The 20954-nt window shown below is 40.3% G+C and overlaps 1 protein-coding gene across 3 annotated transcripts in view; it reads right to left on the reverse strand.

The window, feature by feature from the left end:
• Positions 1-20954, reverse strand: part of STK3 (serine/threonine kinase 3) — a 114068-nt gene that overhangs the window by 35724 nt on the left and 57390 nt on the right. Inside the window, exons 10-11 of one of the 3 annotated variants that reach the window (XM_082235745.1) lie at positions 12123-12298; positions 2863-2901 (exon numbers count right to left, since the gene is read on the reverse strand). In XM_082235745.1, coding sequence (XP_082091871.1) covers positions 2878-2901; positions 12123-12298 — 200 coding nt within the window. In that variant the 3' untranslated portion in view covers positions 2863-2877. Of the gene's footprint in view, positions 1-2862; positions 2902-3243; positions 3277-12122; positions 12299-20954 lie in introns of those variants that run through there. The other 2 variants (XM_082235746.1, XM_082235744.1) reach the window with 2 other exon arrangements.

The following is a 20954-nucleotide window of genomic DNA, read 5'->3' on the forward strand; positions in this document are numbered from 1 at the left end:
AGGTATACAAGGGCACAAGCAAAGAAGCTGATCCAACAACACATCCCTTGCTTTCCTGTTAGGCACAATGCAGCACAGCAATTTAGCACTGCCCCTTGAAAGCTGTCTGCACTAGTGTCTCCGGGAACTGGGTGATGGGGGCGCTGTTCCCACTTCCAGAGAGGCGGAGGGGTCAAGCACAGCATCCCCCTCTGGAGAGACAGGGGCAGACCCTGTATCTGACTCCAAAGATAGGGTGGTCGGGGCAATAGGCACAGTAAGAGCTTCAGAACAGGACTCTTGAAAACCATGGAGCTCACAGCTCTCCACTCTGATTGACAGGGCATGACAGCAAGTTGAGGGAAATCCCCCCCACACACACACACACTTTGGGCCTCCCTAGGCTCCTCAGCATCGAGTTCCTCTGGGTCAGAACACAACCTCCCAAGCCCACTGGAGCCTTCCCCGGGGTCCATAGCAAACCACCTGTTTGCGATATCCTGACTTGACCAACCGGTGATGTCTTATGTTCTGTTTGGTGAAAAGACTTTCACAAATTGCTCCTGAGCTACCACTCAGTGGTATAAGATTCTACAAAAATAAACCCCAAAGCACCCAAAATACCTGGAGTTTCTTTTTAAAAAAAAGCTTTGTGTGCTTTTCTTTTCTTAAAAAACCCAAAACTTTATAAGGGTTATAAGCATGAGGAGATATGTACTGTATATGTAAAGTACAGTGAGTGATGGAGTCTGCAAAACAAACATTTTTCCTAGCTCTCTAGTTTAGAAATGAATTTAAACAGATTTTTAAATAGATTTTGAGCTATTCGTCTTTGAAACGCCTTAAGCAAAAAAGCAGCTCTAGGTGTATTTGGCCCCTTGTATGGATTTGAGATAAAACAGTTCCAAAAATTCCTGGCAACAGCAAAAATATATGTAGAAGGAAGTTTTATCCTTACAACACCCCCAACCTTTTAAAAGAATACATTTTAAGTGCTTGGTCCTAAGTATTTTAATAAGAAAGCTGTTCACCTACACTATTGTAGAATTCAGGAAGACATCGTAATCAGCATTTTCCCCTCTCTCTGACAGGAGTGAATGAGGAAATAAGACTACTGTTGTGCACAAATTCCAAAGGAGGGAGAGGTTGAAACAGTTACTTGGGTGCAGGACCAGTTATCTTTGCTAATCAGGGATTCCAGACTAAGGAGGAAGGTGCTGAGAAAGTGACCAAGAAAATACTTGTATACCACAATTTCATAAAAATATCAAAGCAGTTTACAACAATCATATATACACAATAAAACCACATAAAAATCTTACAGGACTGGATATCTCTTCCCTTCCTTTGATGGTAGCTCTTTCAGCTTGTTTACAGCAATTCAAAGGATGCTCTGCAGCTAGTAAAAGAGCTTTTCTTAAGTAAATGTCCACTGTGCTTTACATCCTAGCCAGAAGTAAGCCCCGGAGTTCAAAAGAGCTTACTCCCATGGATGGATGCATAGGATAGCAGTCTTAGAGGAATATGGTGAAGAGCCAAAATTTGTAATCAATCAGTACTATAATGGGAATGCAGCAACTTTTTCCACTCTTCAAAAACAGGCATTTAATCATTTTAATTGAATTTTTGGAATATTCTGAAAACCCTAAATGAACCCTAAATGAAGGATTTTACATGCCAAAGGGTTAATCATAAATTCTGATTTTAAAAAAAGTCTAGAAGAGCTTTTACAAGCACTGTGTAAGCAGAGTTTCACAGTGATCTAACTTTAAAAGCTGCAGCTATAGACTATAGCATAGCCTGTGAAAATTCACAGGAGTTTTTCTTTAAGGTGTCGCAGGACTTTCACTTCTTCAAAACCTCATCATTAGCTGGTCCAGAACAGAGCCGCAAGATTATTAATGGGAACAGGGCAGTTATACATTGGGAATATTATGCCTGAGTTTTGTCAGCTACTCCAGCTCTTAGTCCATCTCCTGGTCCAATTTAAAAGGTTGGTTTTAACTTTAAGAGCCCTAAATGGCTTGGGATTTAGTTACCAGAAGGGCACCTACTCAGTCCTGATCATCATCTTTTCAAACACAGCTCTGAATGTCGCCATCAAACAATTTTTGTTGGTAACACTCTGCTTCCCGGAATGGTTGCCTGGAACCATCTTTGTGGTCTTCTGAGACTTTTAAATAACATGCATCTCATTGTCTGGCCTCATTTTAAAATATGTTTTGTTGTTGTTGTTTACTTTTAATAAAGTTTATTGCTTTATGTTGTATTTTTATTGTTGTATCTGTTTTGCGAGCCACCTATAAAATGTATTTAAATATAATACATAAATATTTGAGCCTAATATAATATATTTGCAAGAGCAACAAAAAGCCATAAAAATAGAAATAACACAGTTAAAAGCTTAAAAAATGAATCATGGTTTCAAAGTTTTTAGAAAGTCATATGCTCATTAACATAGATAAAGCCTACATTATTAATATATCCATACAGTCAGAAGAAACTGGAATCTATTCTGAAAATGCATATAAAATGTTTTGGCAGTGTCATGGTGGAATTGGACATCATAGATAATAAATGTTGATTACCAGGGGCAGCCAGTATTTTCTGGAATGCTGTAGATATAGCTATATAGATGCTGTACATTGTTTCTCTTGATACATGTGATTAGGACAGTCAAGCAAAAATTCAAAATAAATCTCGATTTGCAGTGCCAATTAATGTGGCAACTCCCCTATGACTCTGCAAAGCCTGTGAAAACTTAAACTAGCATTCTGTTCTCTTCCGGCTGCTGTTCCCATGACAACAGCTCTCTAAATCACAGAAAACAGGTCAGGTTTTTAAAACTACCCACAGTTTCCCCCACTAGTTTTATACTAACCAACCTGTTTAAGATCATCAGAGGACTTGTTGCCATAGCAGCTGTGGGAGACAGTGGGAAAAAGAAGACCATTATGTATTCAGAGGGACAACAGAGAGAGGCAGCTGCCTATATATTTGCCACTTCCTCCCTCATCATCTTTTCCCCCGCCCTCATCTGTAAACCTCTCTAGGCTCTTCATTACTTTTCAATTTTAAATCCAGTATCCAAAGCACTCCAAGGAAAGGTGTAGACTCCCGGCACTAAATTTAGCCTGGAGAAGAGAATCCCAGTGCTATTAAAACGAATTTACAAGCCATGGTCCCTCACGAATCATTTTTGTGTATATATACTGAAGAATGCTAAATATAAGTTACTTTCCATACTATTTGCACTAGAGCTGGTCTACTTTCTCATTGTCAGTTGGTTTTGGAACCCTAAAATGGGAGAAGGGTGTCAGCACTTCATTTTGGGAGCAGAGGGGTGGGAAGGGAAGCTTCTTAATTTACTTCACTTAAAATCTGCAGATTGTGCAGCACAGCAGCAGATAAGCTCTGGTCCACCACAGTCACAGTCTTTCCTTCTCAGAGTGTCACCTAATGATATATAAATTATTTTAAAGATGAAATAAATAAAGTGTTATTCCTTTAGCATCTTTCCCAGAGGCACCCGAGGAAGACAAGATGGCAAGCAGTTCTAACTGCTACTGCCATAGTACCAAAGTTGCCAGTATAGTGAGACCTTTTATTTAAAGACAGAGAGAAATATAAGCATCCTCCCCACACCTTGAAACTATTTTAAGCTCAATTTATGGTTTCCAATATGCCCACCACCAGTTAACTACCTGTAAGTAAGAGTGGCAAAGGAGGGCAACCATTTTGATCCATCCAAAATACTTCAACACAAGAGAATGGGTTTTGTCTCTCACCTGCATAACGTAAAAAAGATCTAGAGCCATACTGTAATCTTTTACATTTGGTGCCAGAGTATGGTCTGAAGGTACATGAAGATACCACCTGGATGAAGCTAAGCAGGCCAGGGTCTGGGTAGGTCTACTTTGGGTTCCATGACAGAAGAAAGGCGAGATATTAATGTAATACAATACAAATAAATACATCAAGTGGGGACTACTAGCTTCTGGGAGCCAAGAGGAGGGAAGCAAATTCAGGCAAATACAGAGGGCCTTCTGGGTAGTGGCGCCTGCCCTGTGGAGTGGCCTCCCATCAGATGTCAAGGAAATAAACAATACCTGACTTTTAGAAAACATCTGAACATCTGTTTAGGGAAGCTTTTAATGTTTGATGTTTTATCGTGTTTTTAATATTCTATTGGGAGCCACCCAAAGTGGCTGAGAAAACCCAGTAAGATGGGCGGGGTATAAATAATAATAAGTTGTTGTTGTTTGCAAAGCTACATTAAAGAATAGTTAGAGAATAATGTTGCTTCCAAGCTCCCAATGAATTCTTATGGGAGACGTGGTGATTCTGATCCAAGCCTTTAACGGTGTAAGCACTATGTATTAGCAACCACTAAACTGGTACTATCCTGGTATAGTAATTCATATTATTATAAACCTTCTAAACTGGGGTGGTATTGTTTTTGTTTGTTACTATGTATTAATATTTTTGTGTTTTTATATTTTAAACCACCCTGTGATCCTCGGATGAAGGGTGGTAAATGAATGAATGAATGAATGAATGAATGAATGAATGAAAGGTTGGGCTACAGATTCTATGCTATGTGGATTCATAATATGTTTTTAAATGTGTATATATATAAACTTGAAGACAACAAAGTAACACACACACAGCAACAATTAAAAAAAGCAAAACTAATTCAGCTAAAACACACCCAATGATGTACATAATTAAACTTAAGAAGTAGTTCATTTAAGATGTAAATTATCTCAGAACTAGGCTCATGATAGTCAAATTGCCTGAAGTCCAAAACCCAAGTCACACTGATGTGTAGGGGGCGGGGGCGGCTATGAAATATCTGGTCTGGTCTAGTTACAAACATTTCAAAGCTGTCCCTGAACTCAGAAGGCTACTGAGCTATGTGCATGAGATGTATTAATATGAACAATTAGTTACCAAGGCAACGAAGACAAATATAACTGCTGCTTCATCACACTATTCTCACCATTTTATTTTATTCATTAGAGTCCTCAAACTATTCATGAATTATGAACCTGTTATGCAACTAAACAGATGTTAACAGAGCTGGCCAGCAACCTTCACAACCTACCGATTTTCCTAAGAGTCAATTCACTACAAAAACCGTTCTAGCTTTTCTTATGCGCCCAAGGCCTTGTTTTCATTTAATCTTGATGTTCTAGGAAAGATAGCATTTCTGAACTTTGTGTTGAATCTTAAAAGAAGCAGGAAAGGACTGTGAAATTTGTTGCAGGAAAATCTGCCTTATCTCCTAAGTGAGCAAGGAAACACATGAGATAGAGTGAAAAAGGAATCCAAAGTTTATTTCTGCGCAGAAGTTTGGTCCAGCGGGATCACTCCTCAAAGACTGGACCCCAAACACACCTACAAGCCATCTTTTATAAACATCCCAATCAGAACCTGTGAGTCCTGTCTTTCCCTTATATGGTAAGCAAGCTTAGGCTATGCTGTCGGCCTGTGATTGGTTCCCTTTGGCCGCATAGCAGAGTGTGCGCACTGAGTCGTGGCCTCTATGTCTACATATCAAATGCCTAGCTTTCCTGTACTTTCAAGCTATGGTGCAAACAAATCACCTATAGCTTGATCTTCAGTAGGCAAGCTTTTATACATAAAAAGCAATTTTCTAGACATTGTAGCTTCTACGGTAGATTCTATCATGCGCCTAAGGGCCTGCAGAAACAAAGGTATAATACATGGCAGAATCAACAACAACAAAAACATAACCAATAATCCTCCTATCAAGGTTTAAGGCCTCCCATCTGGGGAAGCCATGAAGACAACCAATCCAGATTCCAACCCTCCCAAGACCGTACTGGAACATGGGCTACTGCTTCCATATGATCAGCTAGAGAACGAATAGCCTCACCATTATCAGATATGTTGAAACAACAAACATCTTTTGTTAAATTCAGTGCGTTACACATCCTGCCCTGTTTGACCAGGACATAATCCAGGCCTATTTTGAGTTGCAGAATGGCACTTCTACTTTCATCTAATTGTGGAGCCACCACCCGCAGAGCCAGAGGGGTTGTGCTGGCGACTATTTCCACTACAGCCTGCAGCCTAATGATGCAGTTCAGATTATAAATAGGCTCCTGGAGCCCCGCTACTAATTCATGAGGGTTCCATGTAGCCGGGCCATAATGTTGTATTATCCTTTCTGGAAGCCAACCATTAGTCCCATACCAACTTTGAGCCGAGCCTCCAGCTACCGTCTCTATGGCCCCTGCCGCATTCTGGATAGTTCTCCTTCGGTGGGTCAGATAAGGGAGAACCCACATGGGGGGGGGGAAAGGGTGGCTAGATAACAAGCCCCGTGCCAACTGGGAGGAACTTCCTTATATGTTCACTGTCTGCACACCTACCACAGAAAGGAAGCATTCCCTTGGAAGGTAACTCTGGCTTCAAATATGACCTTGTGGGTGACGCTGCCTCTTGGGCAAGTCCTGGTAGTGCTATTGATATCTCCACTAGGATTCCAACAGATTTTCCAAACGTGGCTCAATCATTTTGAACATCTACAATAATCAAATGTCTTTTGGGTCTGTCCACATGTCCAGTTATTAACATCATGGTGCCACCAATTGTGGGTGCATGACAAAACTCCCACCCCAGTGCTGTTTTGAGTCTTCTTCTGACGCACACACAGCCCACCTTTCAAAGGTGCTACTTTAATTCTTTGCCTTGTTATACATTGGGTGCCATTCTTTGATGTTCCCTTTGGTGAATCCCACATCCAATACTAATCCAGTGGCGTTTAAAGGATATAGTAGGAGAGGCACACCTCCCAACAAATCATAGAGTCCTAGGGAGCAAACTAGACACTTTCCCCCATTCGTTGCTACCTCTTCTGCTATTGCTGCCCATTTATTATCTTTTGCCAACTGCTCATCTTCTCCACCTCCTTCCTTCCACCTTATAGAGAAGAATAAAACTACAATAGTGAAATGAAAATGAGGAGACAAGCATCTTGCTCCCAATCTTCCCCTGTGCGTTGATAGCCAGCATCCGGAGTGGCTACTGCAGAGGGTCGTCGCTCTCATGATGCCCGTGACCCAGTCAGCTCCCGGTGTGACTGGGTACAAGGGGTTTCCTTGTCAAGATTACTTTTAAATCAGTTTCTGGATGTTGGGCACCTGACCGCATGCCTTCAGCTCTCTTGATACATGTGTGGTGGATCAAGGACGCAATCCCCTCTAGCCTTACTGCTGTTGGTGAGGTCAATAAGACAACGCATGGGCCACACCAGCATGGTTCAAGTGGGTTTTCTCTCCACTCTTTGACCCACACTTCGTCACCGGGTTGGAACAGGTGCACAGGCTCCATTAGGTTAATGGGGGTGTGCTCAATGGTCCACCTGTGGAGAGAATACATGACACGGAAGAGAGACTACACTTGCTTCTTTACCACATGGTCACTCCATTCCATTAATCCATGGTATAAGGACTGGATAACAGGTGGCGGTCCGCCATACATCAATTCAAGTGGTGAGACTTTTAATTTTCCCTTAGGGGGACACCTAATATGGAATAGGGCAAAGGGCAACACTTCAGTCCATTTTAAATGAGTTTCCTCACACAGTTAGGCTAGTTGAGTCTTTATAGTCTGAGTCATATGTTCACTTTTTCTCGAACTCTGGGACCTCCAGGCCAATCACATCTCCCAGTGAGGTCCCATCCACCTTCTCTCTAGTTGGTTAGTATCAACCTCCACGCCACTGGCCTTGTCCTCTTCCTCTTCCTCTCAGTATAATTCCTCTACCTCTCACTGAGCCGCGTCCTCCTCTTCCTTCACATTCCACTCTCGGGCATTCATTCTTTCAGTGTCCTTCTTCTCGGCATATAGCGCATTGTTTCGGGCCTAAGCCCCCACTTCGCCAACCTCCTTTTGCTCCCCAGCCTCCTTGGTATGTGGGAAGTCTGGCTGCTGTGGCCACTGTAAATAAATCCACTTCCCTTTTAAACTTCCTTTTTGCTTCCCTTTTCTCTTCCAAATCTCTATTCATATATACTTTCCTAGCTACTGCCACCAACTGTTCTGGATTCATTCCAGCGAATCCTTCCAGCTTCTGAAGCTTCTTTCTAATGTCTGGTGCACTTTGCTCCACAAAACTCATATTCACCATTCCACGATTTTCAGGAGCCTCTGGGTCTAATGGCGTATAGTTCCTATAGGCTTCATGAAGTCTCTCCAGGAAGGTGCCCGGAGACTCATCTGTTCTCTGTATGATTTCCTTCACCTTGCTAATATTCAGTGCTCCAGCTTTCAAGCCTTCTATTATGGCCTGGTGGTGTCGCTCAAGCTTCCTTCTTCCCCCTCCCCTTAGTTAGGGTCCCAATGGGGGTCTTGATCTGGATAATTCTCCACCACCCAGGCCTGTGTGTTGGCCGCTCCATGCCTCTCTGCTTCTCGCCTGAGCCATTCCTGTGCTTGTTGATCGACCCTTTGCCTTTCCTCAGTACTGAGAAAGGTCATCAGTAATTGCCTGAAGACCGCCCAAGTGGGATAATGTATTTCCATAATTGAACTAATCAAATCGGTTATGGCTTTGGGCTTTTCAGAATTGGGTGGGCAATGTGTTTTCTAGTTCAATAGATCCATGTATGAGAATGGCACATATGTCCATATCCTAGGGTTATATTTTTCCTTATCATCTAGAGAGGTTGTTGGATTAGGCACTTCCTTTAAGGGAAAGATTCTTGCCCCTGGGATCTTGTTGCATGGACTGCCCAAGGATTCCAGTGCCACAGCACTTGGTTTGGGATCTGGGTGGAGACCATATTCTGAATTTTCTCGTCGCCCTTCCTTTTCAGTTTGCTCTGCCGCCCCTGTAGTCCCAGCCTCTTTTTGTTCGTTATCGCCCGATCCTTCCTTTCCTTTAAATAGTTTTGGATAAATGAGGGCATAGGGAGGGGGTTGCTTCCAGTGTTCCTGGTCAGGGTGAGCTAGGATAGCAGGAGCTATAGGCTGTAAGAAGGATTAAGGATTAAGCACATAGCAGGTAACTTCAGAAATGTGTGTTGCTAAATAGCCATCAAACCCTGTGCAGCTTACTTCTGAATATATCTGCATAGAAATGGGAATATGGCCCCACAAGGGAAGGCAACTATCAACAGAAAAAGTTGCCCACCCCTTGTATAGTGTTAGGTGTGTAAGCCTATATATGCCCTGGATCTGCACATACACGCGTACACACACGTACACACACACACACACAGAGTGCAACATGGATATAAGATCAGAAGCTTTTGCTTCTGCTTTTAAACTAAATTTATCTACCACATTTTTTTAAAAAGTTGTGCAGAAACGTGTTTACAGAAATCATTGCATTTTTAAATTCATTAGGGTAACGGCAGCTAAGCTATAATACAGTAAGACTCTAATAAAATACCAATTTACATTGTTTCTGAGATTTCTATCTAAATGCTGTATATTATCCTTAATCATTTTAATGATTAAATCATGTTATTCTATTACCTAATCAGCTGTCACATTTAACGTTTGTAGCACTAATTAAATACTTGCTATTTGCAATGTCATCGTTTTGCAGTGATTGTTATGTTTTAATGTATTTGTTGTTCTAAGAATACATTAAAGAATCATGCCTTTTAGTAACAGATGGCTTTAAAAAAAAATGCTCAAGGCATCAAAAGTGTACTTAAACAACAGTGTAATGCCGACACATGATATGCACGTTCTGTGTTTAATGTTAAACAATCTGGATACCAGACCTGTTTGGTAGTAAGTTTAGCAAAGGCAGGAATCTTTCCTTTGGCACTGATGTAAAATGCATTTGCCTTCTCTATTTGAATTATTCTACCCAGGGAGAAAAAGAGGCACTTCACTTAACATGTAGATGCAGTTAAGATAATTGATTCAATCAGCACTGATGAGACTTTTAACAATTATCTTTCTAAATTAAATCAATTCCTAATACTAATGCCTGCATTTTGAGCCATTAGGAAAACTTATCTCTTTTGGGGAATGTAGACTCTCATTCATCTGTTAGAAAAATAATGCAAAATTTAATAACTTTTATTAAAGAATGTGCTTTTAAAATAATACTATACTAATTCATGATCTAGCTAGCATGTTGACTGTTTTATTTTTCAGCAGCTTTTAGAGTATAGATTAGGTGGTATTCCTTTATCATTTTAAAGCAGTAAGCAGATGGGGAGACAATCTCTGCTAGCCAACTACAATCCTAAAAGGCAGGCAAAAGAACATCAAGATACTTGCAATTAAGTTTTCTTTCAACCTCCGTACTGCTATCACTGATGTCCAATCCTCTGAACTGACTCTTATGCTTGCACTCAGAGGTGCCAGCTTCTCTGGATGATTGAGGGGGCCCAATGCAATGTCCTGATGTCACATGCACGACATTGTGTGACATTGCAAGGAGCCAGGGGGCAGAGCCCAACACGCTCTGAACACTGAGGGGGCCCAGCACCCTAAAAATATAATAATAATGAGATTCCAAAGTGTCTCAACCATCAGGAACTGGTGCCTATTCTTTCACTTAGGTGATCCTGGGTGAAACTCAATCCTTCATTTTTAGAAAGAATGAGGATATTAACCCCTGTAATGGTCTGACAAGAATTAAACTTGTATCTTGCTAAGAGCAGCTACATTGTCCTAAAATAACACTGAATGCTGATTCATTTTTTACATTTTGGAATTTAAACTGCTACCCTATTCTTTTAGAACACACAAAATTAGTCATTCCTGATTGCATTCACTGATAAAATCCTTAACTAGATCCCATTAAGGCAAAATCCAACAGAGATAGAAGAGGGTTCCTTAGAACAGAAAGTTATCCATTATTTACAATTTTCATGAATTACTTAAAGACTGTATGTCAGCAATCTAAAAAATTGATGTCAATTTTAGAAAAGCATGAAATGCATGCTCCACAATGAGTTATCCTTTAACAAGTGTCAGTACCTATAGCCAATAATATGAGTAACATTTCCCAAAGCAAACAACTAGAGAAAATAATTGAATTTTCCCCATACTGTACTACTCAGAACACCTACAACGATTATTACAATCTGTCAGCTCATAGGAAGAACTACAAAGTGTGATGGTTAAAATAACTGATAACAAAATCTATATACTTCATGCATGACTACTGCTATCACAAAAAATAGATAATACTTCTTACACCAGTTTAACTCAATTTTCTAATAGGTGGCCTTAATGTATACTCCCATACAGTTAAGGTGGACAATACAAGTAAAATATTGATCAATTAAGTTAGCTTAAAGATGTATATACAACAAACATTTACCTGGTTAACACACTGAAAAGTGGGCGTTTGTTTTTACACTAAAAAGTGTGTACAGAAAACATTCAGAAGGATAGAAGGGACAGACCTATGATTGAGTGCAAGTGAAACTGAAACAGGGTCTAATAAGCAGCTAGTCATAGGATGTTCACAAACATCCTAAATGGCTGAGAATGAAGAGTCAGATTCATTTGTTATTTCAGTGGTGGATCACAAAGGTTTCACGTACCAAAAAAACTGCAGTTTGCTATTCAGAGAAGATGGGAGATGCTGTCAGAGACAAGAAACCAAAAAGATAAACTAGGCCACTTCTACATTTCTAAGTTCAAGTTCATTTGACAATATGTAATTTTGCATGCACATTGGGAGAATGCACACAGTGGCTGAGACAAGTCTCTAATAGTACAGAAAACGATGAAGAGAAGGGACCACTAAACTGCAGAACATGGAATTCACAGTCTGAAAAACCCTACGATGTTTGAAACTCCCATTGTTCTAAGCACATTTTGCAACAGGGAATTTCATTAGGGCAACCAGTTTCTGAGCTCTGGGCACAGTACTGCACCTAAGATTTCAGATTAAAATAGCAGAGTGGAAGGAAAGGTGGACTTTTTTCTGCCTCCCCACTTCCAGCTACTCTCTGAAGACTGGAGAAGAGACCCTCTAAAACTGTCCTGGATTATGCTATGTAGGTGGCCATATTCCTAAGCGATTGCTACACTGCTAAGAATTCTATATAGTGTTCATGTTAGCTGATCTCAGTTAGAATTACTACACCATGCAAAGATACCAGGAAAGCAAACTGTACAGCAGTACTTACAAAATCAAAATCGCCATCTTGAGGAACCTTCCAGTTATCGGGAAAGACATTCTTCGATATATGGTAAGATTCATGCATATTCTGGTTGCAGTTTTCATGGCTTTTATTCTTGGAATCCTGTTTATCAAAGTAGTCCATAAAAGAAGGTCGCTGAGCCTGGGGTGATGTTGCATTTCCTAGTATGAAAATTAGAAGGCTGTGGTTAAAATTTAAAAGAGAAAAGCAGTAAGTTCCAAGTAAATTGTGTTTATAACAGAGCTGCTCAAAAGATATCAATAGGCAGAGTTAATGTTTGTTTCCTAGCAATTGGGTTCCCAGGACAGAGTGACAGGGCAAACAAGAAAGAGGCATGTAATCAGAGCGACAGAAACCTAACGAAATACCACTGTGATGCAAATGAGTGCAAAAAGTGGCTTACGGCTCAGTTAACTCAGGATACATCTACAGAATTAAACATAGTTGAACTAATATAACGTTTGCAAATCCTGAAATTGAAGTCCAATATTTCTTCTCAATATTTCTTTTCATTTTTTAACATTGACACTAATATAAATGTTCCTCACATGAACAGAAACACTCCAGCTTCACCCATAGCATATAAAGATTCTGGCAAAACAGTGCCTCCAACTCCCATCCCAGCAAGGGTAGTACAGAAGGATACCATGGTTGATTATATCAAAAATTGCTAAGAGGTCCAGGAGAACCAACAGGGACATACACCCCTAGTCCAGTTCCTGGCACATGTCACCCACCAAGGTGACCAAATCCATCTCTGTCCCATAATCAGGCCTGAAACAAGATTGAAATGGATCTAGATAATCAGTCTCCTCTAGAAACCCTTGGAGCTGAAATACCACCAACATGCTTCAGTACCTTGCCCAAACATGGGACATTGAAGACTGGCTGATAATCACTCAATACGGTGGGATTCAGGGATGGATTTTTCCATGGTGGTCTTATAACTGCCTCCTTTAGGCATGCTGGCACCCTGCCTCGTTGTAAGGAGAGGCATTGACCCACTCAGCCAGTCCGCTGCTGACTCTTTTGATGAGCCAGAAAGGGCAAGGATCAAGAACACATGTGGTAGCTCTCACATTTCCAAGGTTCCTGTCCACATCCTCAGGCTGTACAAATTGAAAAGTATCCGTTGACACCGGACTAAGGTTGTATCCAACAGCGTGTGAGGGAAGTTCCATTCATGCAATGGGTCTTCTATTTCCTCTACTCTATTCCATATGCCCCCCCCCAAATCTGCTCTAGAGGGGCTCCTAATCCCCCAGAGCAGATTTTGAGGGCATGCCCGGAGCAGGGAGAGTGGAGGTGGCTTTCACGTCATTCCCAGAAGTATGTTGTATTAGCAGAGCTGCAGCATTGGAAACACCCCTAATATTCCCTCTTACAAGTGGGACAACTCAATGAGACCATTCTAAGAAATGCAGAGGTGCAGATCAATCACATTCCATTTATGCTGAAAATTTACAATTCAGTCTTTGTAAATAACTGCATTGCCAGGATTTTTGCTTCTTATACTTAAGTTTATGGCTTTACAAGCTGGTCTTTAGGAAACTATTAATGGGACAAAAAAAGTCTACTTTACCTAAAGAAAAAGAACCAATTAAGAATCTCAAATTTGTGTATCAAACCGTATAGCAAAGTCAAGAAGACCACAGAAACCAGGAGCCAATAGCGGCATCCTCCATATGTTGTGAACTACAACTTCCATAATTCCTGATCTTTGACTGTGTTGCCAGAGCATGATGGGAGTTGATAGCCCACAACAGCTGTAGGACACTACGTTGCTACCCTTCCATAGAGTAAGGACAATTATCTCTTAAGGAAAGGGAATCCTAGGCTCATGAGGAAACTGTAATAAATTGGTCTGACACATGTTATAGGGTAATCTTACAAACTATTTAAGCGATCGTTTGGAATACAGCTTTGGTAGGAACAGCTAAACATTGCTGCAGGAAAGGAAAGTCATGCCTCACTAACTTCTTGATATTCATTCCTATTACTACAATAATCCACAAGAGAATTGCACTGACATCACTTGATTAGATGCTCAGAAAATGCAGAAGTTCCACATTAAAGGATAATCTCTAACTTGCAGAGTTTCACAATCATTTGCAGAATTGGCTGATTACTATCTTAAGCATAGCTTGGGAGAAAGATTAAGCATTTTCAACTCCAAAGAAGCTTCCAGATACAAAGTTAGAAAGAAAGAAAGAAAGAAAGAAAGAAAGAAAGAAAGAAAGAAAGAAAGAAGACCAACATTTATAGAGAGTCCCTACCTGCACCCTGAAACTGTATTGCTAATTTCCCCAAAATGTGTTAAAATGTTGCTACACTTTGCTAGATACAAGGGAGAGGGGTTATAGTTTAGGTTCTCTCTCTAGCACAGGGGTTGTCAACCTGGTCACTAGTGGGCGTTTCAGGATTCTAGGTGGGCCGTAGGGTGTTCTACGGCACAAGTTGAATCCTCCTTCCATCGAGCACTGGTGGGTGGTAAGGAAATTTTACCATCAAGAAAGATGCATTAGTGGGCGGTAGGTATAAAAAGGTTGACTATCCGTTCTCTAGCATTTCCATTTAAAAGGACTGCAGGGATGGGAAAGATCACCACTGGAGACCTTAGAGAGCCACTCAAGGTCAGAATAGTCTGTACTGTGCTAGATGGGCAAATGGATGGACTCAAAATAAAAATGCAAAATAAACTAACACAATTCTGGTTGCCAGAGATGTCACCTTGACATGACCTTAATCCTATGCCCTTGAAGAAGGCCATCATCAACTGAAAACACACTGGATATTTTATCAAGACTATAATAATTTTATAAAGGTTTGTCTTTTAGTGCTGTTGTGAGATTTCCCCTCATTTTTCTCTGGCACACAAAAGCAGCCACTTGGGGGGGGGCACACAAAAAGACCCTAACCCTAAAAGGTGGGAGAATGAAAATCATTGCGGAAAAATGCCTTATGAAAACAGAAACTTGTATAAGCGAACTAGCAAGCGTATTTAGTAAGGATGTGGGCTTTCCAAATTAAAGCCAGATGAAACTGTAGAAAAGCAAGAGTAGGTCAGTCAAACTGTACCACCATAGAAGGACTCTATTGCCTACTTGATTTTCCAGTCTTCCAGGTTCTGTTTTGTTGTATTGATATAGTGCATCCCTTTCTCACCAACAATTTACCCACACAAGCCCCTACTCCTGAAAAAATATAAGGCCAGAAAACACAATGCTATTTATTGCTAGGCTGTGTATTAAAATGTTAGGTTAGAATGTCAAGCTTTGTTTTGTTCCAGATCTCAGCTTTATTTGGGCACAAGTCCCTATTTGTTGGGGGGAAATATGTTTTTACTTATTTTTTGTCAAAGCGCCCAGGGGCCTCCAAGCATGGGCGCCTATAAATAAAAAACTTATTATTGTTACTTATTTTGTCCTTGAGCAGGAAAATAGAAAGTTGAGGGAAATATATATACAAAATCTAATGTTAGCAAAGTTTTAAAAGTTGTCCAATAGTTTTGCATTGCTAGGAGAGGAAGAAAATTCCCCCTCTGTCTAAACACATTTATTTCTGCAGTTGTGTGGCTTGCTGCAAAAAAATCATCTGAGAATGCGTCACCCAAAAATCTACACATTTTAAGCAATCTGAAAGGGAGATCTGACCCAAACTAAATCCTGTCTGGGGCTACTCCTCCCTTAGTAACATTGGAAACCATTGTTATAAAGCTCTCTGATAATTTTTATGATAGAGCAGTATAAAAAGACCACCAGATCATAGGTCCCTCCAAATGCATCATCTATAGGTCGCCTTTTGCTTCTACTAGAATACAATTAATTCCAACATGAGGAATAAAAATGCTTTCCCCCACTCATTTCTGAACCCACCCTATTCCTGTGATTGTGGTTTGTTTTAATGTTGCATTTTTTATTATTTCAACATGCCCAGGGACCTGCTGGTGAAGGGTGGAAAATAGGTTTAACAACAACAACACACAGTACTGGGCTGAGAAAAAGCAATCCTGCATCACTGGTGGAGTAGAATGAATGATTTTTAGGAATATTTAGGGTTAGCAACTCTGCAGATTTATCAGTCACAGCGTTTCACATCTTCATTGCATCCTAAAAGAACTACATTAAGAGACAGAGAACAAACAGATACAAAGGGCTGCCAGTGAAGGGATCACAGCAACTTTGCTTCTACCCAGTCATTTTTCACCTCAAGCCAGACCCCATGGCTTTGTTCTCTCCAAACTAACTATGAGCCATAGCCAATAACAATCCTTGGTCACAACATGATTAGTCTGGAGAGAGCTAAACCATGAGCCTGGTTCAGAGGAGACAGTGAGCCAAGCAAACTATGAGGGAGAAATGAAGAAGCTGCATGAAACAGGCCAATGAAATCATCTAAAAACATCCTGGGGTTCTCATCTCATGCTCTGATTTCCAGAAAGCGAATAGTCTTTCAGCTTACGGTGGGCAGACACACTGTGGGAAGAGACGGGAAAGTTCCTTCCTCGTAACATGCACAAGACCAAACAGATCACATGTTAAGAGAATGTACGAATTCCTCTCTCAAACTTAATTCACACATAACCCATGAGCCATGCTTACAACCAAGACTCAAACTTCACGAATACAGGAAGCAATGCCCACATGTGCTGGTATAATTTTTAACGTATTTAAGAGAACAATCTGAAAATAAGTGATATCACAGTCATTTTAAAAAAAACTGCACCAAACCAAGCTGCTTCACTAAACTGCTTCCCTGGCCTTTTAGCATCTAAATCATATTTTAGCATCATTATTAATATTTTAGCCTCTACTTTTATGGCAGCTGGGATAAATTTTAGCCTTTATGGGGTTGTTTTTGTTCTCTCTTGATTAAGAAATGTTTGTGGCTCGTATCGTGTTTATTTTCTATTTTGGTACTGGTCTTTGTCTTACTGGACTTTAGTGTTGAACTTTGATTATTTTATGTGGATTTTATGTTTTTATATTTTTTTAATGACTGTAATCCAGAGAACTTGGGTTTTGGAGTGACTGATAAATACGTTAAATAAATAAATACGTTCCAATATAACAACTTAAAATGTGGTGGCTATAGGGCTTCAAAACAATATCAAAAATAGGGCTTCAGAACAATATCAAAAGATGCATCAATAATTTGTGAAGTTGAAGTAACATCCATGTTCCTTGGACACAATTTGTTATTGGGGCAGATCATTTCTTTCCAGAGCAATGACATAGTTTAATGATTAACACAGAAACCAAGTATACTGCTGAAACAGCACAAAACTATTAAAGAATTTCACATATGACCACACTGCATTATGTGGAAGAAATTTATCACATACTGGGAGGAGATAAAAGGGAAACACTAATTGGGGACACACCAAAATCACAACGATGACTCATTCCAGTTTTTCTACACAGAACAGAGTCCTCTCTTCAAATAGGCAGAACAAAATCATATTTCCAAAAGCTGGAGAACTACCTCATCAAGTTTCATTATTGAAGCTAAGCAGTTTTGAGCCTGGTCAATACCTGACTGGGAGAATGTCTACCAACAAGATGTTGGTAGCTTCAAGTTCAGTGTAGGAAGTGAAAGATGCATATGTAAATATAATGTAATTCACTATATAATAGTGAAATTAAGCATTTTATGACAAAGCTGCATGATCAGTCCAGTTCACTACTTTTTATACTTTCAACAGAATCTGGTGTCACCTCTTAACTGAGGAGGCAACAGTCCTCCATAAAGTATGGTTGGTAGCTATCTGAAGGGTAGATTTCCTTTGGCTTAGTCAGGGATGGTATGTTGGGTTATGGCTGCACATTCTGGGCAAAGCAGGAAGTAGGAGGATGCTCCCATGATGCTCTAGTTTGCAGACTTGCCAAGCTTGATACAAGAATCATGAGCCCATGAACTTAAAGAGAAACTTAAGAAAAACAAGCACCAGAAAATAAACAGTAGTGGAAAACCTGCTTCCAATACTATCAGCAAAATAGCTTAACAGATCAGTGGATGTATGGTCCCTATAAAAATATGTGTAGTCAAATATGACAGGGTGCAGCCATACCATCCGTGCTAAGGCAAAGGAAATCTACTGTTCAGGTAGGTACCAATCAAACTATTTCTCTTCAGCTATCAGGGATGGTATGTTGGGATACACCAAAGCTAATCTTCTTCTTTGGAGATCAATCGTAGTCGAGTAAAATTGTCTTCCATGAAAAATAGGGCAGGTCCCTGGACTGTATCCAGCTGTGCAATGTTCTATGGAAGGACCTGCTGAATGGCATATGAAATTATTTGGCGAAGCCCATGCAGTCACTTCACAAACATCAGGAAGAGCCCTATTAGCAGTGAAAGCTGAAGAAGAAGCAGCAGCCATCATGGAATGAGTAGTCAGTCTCAAAGGCACTGGTATCTTTAACACCTCATAAGCCATCCATTTAGACAAAGTGTGCACACAAACCTTTCTACCCAGAGGTGCTGGATGGAAAGACACAAAAAGAGAATCTGCTTGTATGAGCAATTGGTTCTGGCTATGTACATTTTAATGGCTCTCCGTACATCCAAGAGACGTACCATGATCAATTAGATCCATTAGATCCTCAAAGATGAAGCTGAGGGAGGAGAGGAAAAACACTCAAGATGAAAGTCTAAATACAAGACAGAAGAAAGATCAATAGCAACTAGCCTGAGAAGATTACACAGGTGCCAACAGTGATCATAATTGAATTCATCATAACAAAGGCAGGAAATGAACTAGAGCATCATAGGAGCCTCAGTCTGCTTCCAAAACCTTCTTTCCTGCCCTGAGGCATAATCCAACGCACATCCCCTGCTATTTGGAGGGAACTTTTCCAGCCTAAATAATATAAACAGAGTACCGATTAAAGAAGGGCTCTGTGTTCAGTGAAATGTAGTGATGATCTACAGGATAACTAGTACGTGACACTCAGCGCAAAAGGGGGGATGTTTTAAAGCCTGTTTCAACAAAATGTAAGTGTGGGCAGGTTTGAGGCATCCAAGTGGCAGGTTCTGTTCCTGACTTCATTAAAACATTTACAGAGAGCATCCGCTTACACTGTTATATGTGCAGAGTCTTCTATCTAGGCCAGAGGTCAGTAATATGGCACCCATAGGGGCACCTGCACCCACAGAGACCTTCCCTGGTGCCCACAGGATCCTCTCCCCCAATGAAATTCAGCATGAAATAAGCTTTCTATTGTAGCAAATAAAATAGCTTGTAGTGTGCAAATATGCACATGGGTCCAATGGACTGCTGAACCCTGGTCTATGCTATCAGGAACACTACTTTTCAGTTATGCCCAAATGCCCAGAGAGAATCCTAAGACTTCCTAAGATGTACAGCTACATGCAGGGCAGCATTCTACAGAAATCTCATGAAAGTGCAGAAGTTCAGAGGTAGACGGACTACTTGAAAAGTATTTGTGAAGATCAGACAACATTTGTAGGTTTGCAAGAAGTTTTGTGAGGAGTATTATTGGAAGTACTGCAAAAATGGAGAAGGGGAAGGATGATTTGTTAAGAGATGTAAAAGCAATATAAAGTTAAGAAATGCATAAGAAGTGGTTAAAACGGTGGATCATGAGAGGTGATGAAGGAAGTCTAAAAAGATTGTATAAGTGATAAGTTTTGTGGTACGTTTTATAATTTTTTTTTTTGTGTGTGTGTGTGTGTGTGTGTATAAGTTCAGAGGTAGAACCTGCCACCACAATACCAGACTTTACAGACTTTTACAAGTCTGTAAAAGGTTATAATGGACCACAAACCCATGGAGTTGTGTATTTCCAAAAAATGAGAGAAGCTAGAGTATGTATGGGAAACTTAACATTAAAAGAGGGTACTTATTCTGCAATTAAAAGAAATGTTTTTTTAAGAGTTGCACAGCGCATCTTGCACATAAAAGATAAAGGTAAAAGGTAAAGAACCCCTGGACTGTTAAGTCCAGTCAACGGTGACTATGGAGTGCAGCGCTCATCTCATTTCAGGCCAAGGGAGCTGGCGTTCGTCCGCAGACAGCATTTGCGGGTCATGTGGCCAACATGACTAAACCGCTACTGGCACACGGAAGACCATGACGAGTGCCAGAGCGCACAGAAACAGTGTTTACCTTCCTGTTGCAGCAGGAACTATTTATCTACTTGCACTGGTATGCTTTCAAGCTGCTAGGTTGGCAGAAGCTGGGACACTGTAATGGGAGCTCACCCTGACATGCGGATTCAAACCGCCAACCTTCCGACTGGCAAGCTCAAGAGGCTCAGTGGTTTAGACCACAGCGCCACCCGCATCCCTTCTCTTTCACATATACCATGGACTGGAAAGTTGTGCCTATCTCTTTGTGAATATATTTCCATCCAGAATAATTCATCCATTATTCTTCTTGGAACTCTTACATTTGCTTTACATAACTTTATCTTCATGATGTTTTATCATGATGTTTTCTTCATGATGTTTTTTCTACCATATGTTAAATATTAGTTCAAGATTTTGATAATAAATCTCTCCATTATCCACAGAAGTTTATAAAGCAAATACCTATTTCAGCATCGTACACAAATTAAAACATGTATTAAGTGTTTTATGGATTGAATCATTCTACTCAAGAGTCATCACTCATCAACAGAACTGTTTATTATCTTTTAGCTGGAGATAAAAATCCCTGGTCTACTGTACATAAGCACTGCAAAATAAACAAAATCCTGTCTTAAATTGCCAGCTCCACTTCTACAAGTCACAACAAGCATGTTTCTAACATTCAAAGAAGTTAAATCTTTTCAGACTTTAATATGGCACATA

This window comes from Podarcis vaucheri (assembly GCF_965113315.1).
Source record: "Podarcis vaucheri genome assembly, chromosome: 8".
Classification (NCBI taxonomy): Eukaryota; Metazoa; Chordata; class Lepidosauria; order Squamata; family Lacertidae; genus Podarcis; species Podarcis vaucheri.